Raw genomic sequence first — 4,275 nt, forward strand, 5'->3', positions numbered from 1 at the left:
TGGACCACCAACTTTATTTGCATTTCAATTTCATTGCTATTAGCAAAAAAAAAAAAAAAAAAAAAAAAAAAAAAGAAAAAAAAATAACTTTTTCTTACAATAAATTACAAAGTAAACTTGATTGCCAAAAAAAATCACAATCAAACTATTTATCTATATTATGTATAAGTATACTTCTATATGGAGTATAATACTAAGCTAATTAAAACATCCAGATTTCAACATTGTATTACCTTAATGTCATCAAAGCTTCCATCAAGGAAATATTGGAGAATTAGATATAAGTACACAAACTTACTTTCATAACTAATTACAAAATATTGTTATTGATTTATCTCGATCAAATTAAAAAAACATGCAAAATAGATATTGTACACTTTCAAACTCTTAAGCTTTTGTTTTGAGCTATTCTTACGAGAGACCGTTTTCGGTGAGATGACCTCAAATAAAAATTTTATATGCTAAATAATATTTATGCGAGATAAACTATTTAACCCATGTATGAAGCACATCAATCTCTTAGTGAGACCATCTCATACAACAGAAAATGTGTTTTGTTTTTTGATGATCAATTAAAAGCTGCACAATTCTTCCTAATATCACCCTGATTACCAGTTTTAACCCCAACTCTACCAAGCTTTCTCATAGCATTAACAAAGGCAGCATAAAAATGATTGGGATTATTGGCAAAATCAACCACAATAGGCTTAGTTGATGGGTTAATATAAAGTTGTTGATCTGAGGTAAATAAACCTTTTCCTGCAATAAGATTCTGATAATACTTATTATCAAATGTCCCTGGTGTATCAGGATCCATGGGTACAACAAAATTCGGGTCTACTGTTGGCTTGCATTGTTGCTTCAATTGTTGAGCATAACTCGGGTTCAAGCTCGGGTCTATCGGGTTAGATGGCGAGAAGTTATAGACCCGACTCGAAAATTTGGAGCAGTGAGCTGCACCTATTGTATGTGCACCTGATAATGCTACTAGATCAGTTTGGTCTAGATTGTGTTGTCGAAACATGCTGAGTAATTGACCAAAATTGAAGGTTGGTTCAGGTAAGTGTTTTGGAACATCTGATGCTTTAGAAGTTAGCCCATCTCTGCGTCCTAGTTCTACACTGAATGTGGGCCCCCCTGCCTGAAAACAACAATTTCAAAGCTTTAAACGCCAAAATGTAACATCGTCTATATTAACCAAAACAAATCGACCTAAAAATTTCTAATTAAAAATGGTTATACAATATTATAATAATGCTGATAGTTGAAACTCCGTGATAGGTTATATAAGTCAATCAATTGTGTTTTGACATATTTTGAACTTTTAATCATTAGCTTAAGCTTTTGGACACGTTATACTCCCTCTTATTCTTCCTACTTGTCTCATTTACTTTTTGGTTACTATTTACTAATCACTCTTAATTTGTATTATTGTTCTTAATCTATAAATTAATCTATAAATTAAAGTAATAGTCATGTGGAATCTTATTTTATTCGTCTCAATGTAAAGGTTATTAATATCAAATTTTTATAATTTTTAATCATACACAATTAAAGATATTAGAGGTTAAAATGTTACCTCGGCATGTATGAAAAGGGTAAATGCGACAAGTAGGGTGGATAGGGGGAATATATTGTATTACCTAATGGCTTCATTCATCAGCTGAAACTTTTATGCTAGTTCTTCACATCTATTAAAAGCGTACTAATTTTTTAGCGTGTAGAGTTTTTTAAATTTATATTTATGTTTTTCAATTTAGTTTGTACCGAATTAATGAAAAGTTAACTATAAAATTACCACGACTACAGAGTCTCTAGCCGCGAGAGCTAAGATGTCAGCACATGAAACAACACCGGGACAAGCTGCTTCAACTGCTTTCTTAGCTTTAATAACAGTGTCAAATCCATCACCTGCTAGAGAGATATCATCTGCTGAATCCTTTTCTGCATCTCCATTTGGTGAGTAAATCATCACTGAAGCATCACAGCCCTGTATTAACAATAATACATAAATGAGGTACACATTTTAACTCAAACATTCTGTCAATAATCTTACGATATGTTATGTACTCTATCACGCCATCTATCGATTGCATCAAAACTTTTGGCGTAGAAGTGTAAATATGACTCTTCTCCGACTGAATATCCCACTTGAAATAAGGGGTAGTCAGGTAGAAGAGGATCTAATTTGTGTTCTGTCATATTGCTTTTTAACATTATGAATCATAAGTTTAAGCTGATGGTTATACCGCAATTATATATATTTATACTAGACAAACATTGTCAATACATGCATATGCATGTTGTTTAGAAGATAAGTAGTTAGTTCAATTGCCTGTTTTCAAGGTAAACTCATGATTTTCCTTTTACAAGCAACTTATATACAATAAAATATCCTATTCACATTTAAATCATTTCATTTAAATAAAGTTTGTCATGAAAAATCCAAAAAAAAATAAAAAATTCGCATATAGATTAGATTTTACGTGATTTAGTATCAATAAGTTTAGCTATGTCCACAGACAATAAGAGAATAGATTTTAATATGTGAATACAGAATACAATCAGTAGGTAAAGCCGTAAGAACCTAATTAGAATAGAAGTGATACTAAACCCTTGACGAAAACAGATACGGAAACCATAATCTACCAAAATTAATAAATGAATTACCTGAACAAAGCAATCATGGAAAAACATACGAAGAGTAGCCTGAGCAGTTATAAAAGTCTGGCTGTATTTTTTGACTACAGCCTGTTTGACAATGGATTCAACTTGTGGGCAAGTTTTGCTGTAAAAATTCTCAGACAATTGAGCTTCTCCTACCTCAATTACAACCAGAATGATGGTTAGCATTGAGAAAATTCTTCTCAATCCTTCCATTTTTTTTTTATGTTGAACACAAAATAAGAATTAAAATTTGTGTGTGAAATGTACAAGTTATTGGTCTATATGTAAGCATGCATTATCCATTAAGTAGCTAGCTTTATATATATATATATATATATATATATATATATATATATATATATATATATATATATATATATATATATATATATATATATATATATATATATATAGAAGCTTCCTTGTAGAAGTTGTATTGTCTTTATGCATATGCAGATATCCTATTCAGTAGTTTGGGGTTTAAAATAAACCCGATGATATTTATAATTATGTAATCAAAATTAATTTTAAAAATTAATTTATAATTATGTAAAATTCGATGAGGACACACGACTCGACACAAAACGGGCCCAAAATGTCTAATTCGATCCCGAATAAACACATCTATTTGTACCTTTAAAATTACCTCTTTTGATTACTCTATCACTATATAATACTCCATATTTTAACCCTTAATTTCTCTAATTGTGCGTAATTAAAAATTATAAAAAGTTGATATTCACAACTATTGCATTGAGACGAATCAAACAAGATCCCCTTTAATTATGTTTCAAATTGTAGATTAAGAAAAAAATATAATTTAGAAGTGATAAATAAATGGTAACTCAAAAGTAAACGGGACTATTAGGACGAATAGGAGAAAATAATTTTTTATTAAATAAAACAAACTTTAACAATATGTTTGTATAACAAATTAGAAAAGAAAAATAAAAGAAAAGCAAAGGGAAGGGAAAGGGTAAAGAGGAAAATGACATCATAGTTTGTTTTGAAAGAAAGAAAAGGAAAATAAAATTTTTCTTCCACATCTTTTTATTTTAGGAGAGATTTTATTCTTAACAAAGTTTGTTTATATTTCCTTCTAGACCCCTAGCTTCCCTCCCTTTTTTATCCAAACAATAAATATTCTATCCTTTTGAATTTCTCCTCTTTTTTTACTATTTCTCTCTATCCAAACACAACGTAAATAACAGAGCAACACGAAAATTAGAAATACCCCACTTTGATTATTCAATGAACTCAATCCATGTCGTTTAATGATCTCAAGGTGTCTGTCTACATCTCACGTTTGGTTTAAAGAGATCAATTTTGGGCAACCTCAGACAGCCTGTATTTTTGGCTTTCTTTTTCTTGTTTCTTTGCATCTTTCCATATGCTTTTCCGACTTATTTAAAAAGGCATAAAAATCATTTTAATTTACTCGCTATATAAGAAATTTGCATAAGAAAATGATATTTTCTTATGTTAACAAAAACTTATAACCTTTATATATACATATATATATATATATATATATAATATATATATATATATATATATATATATATATATATATATATATATATATATATTATATAAAAAGAATAATGA

General features: G+C 29.2%; 1 protein-coding gene across 1 annotated transcript; it reads right to left on the minus strand.

Annotated features, from left to right (window-relative positions):
* Positions 1–533: 533 nt before the first annotated feature.
* LOC130823650 (peroxidase 55) lies at positions 534–2,983 on the minus strand. The gene is made up of 3 exons (XM_057688360.1): positions 2,671–2,983; positions 1,799–1,990; positions 534–1,141 (listed from the first exon to the last, which is right to left on the minus strand). Exons 1-3 carry the CDS (start codon positions 2,878–2,880, stop codon positions 569–571), a joined length of 975 nt encoding a protein of 324 aa, XP_057544343.1. The 5' UTR covers positions 2,881–2,983; the 3' UTR covers positions 534–568.
* Between the last annotated feature and the right edge of the window lie 1,292 nt (positions 2,984–4,275).

This window comes from Amaranthus tricolor, chromosome 9 (genome assembly GCF_026212465.1).
Source record: "Amaranthus tricolor cultivar Red isolate AtriRed21 chromosome 9, ASM2621246v1, whole genome shotgun sequence".
Lineage (NCBI taxonomy): Eukaryota > Viridiplantae > Streptophyta > Magnoliopsida > Caryophyllales > Amaranthaceae > Amaranthus > Amaranthus tricolor.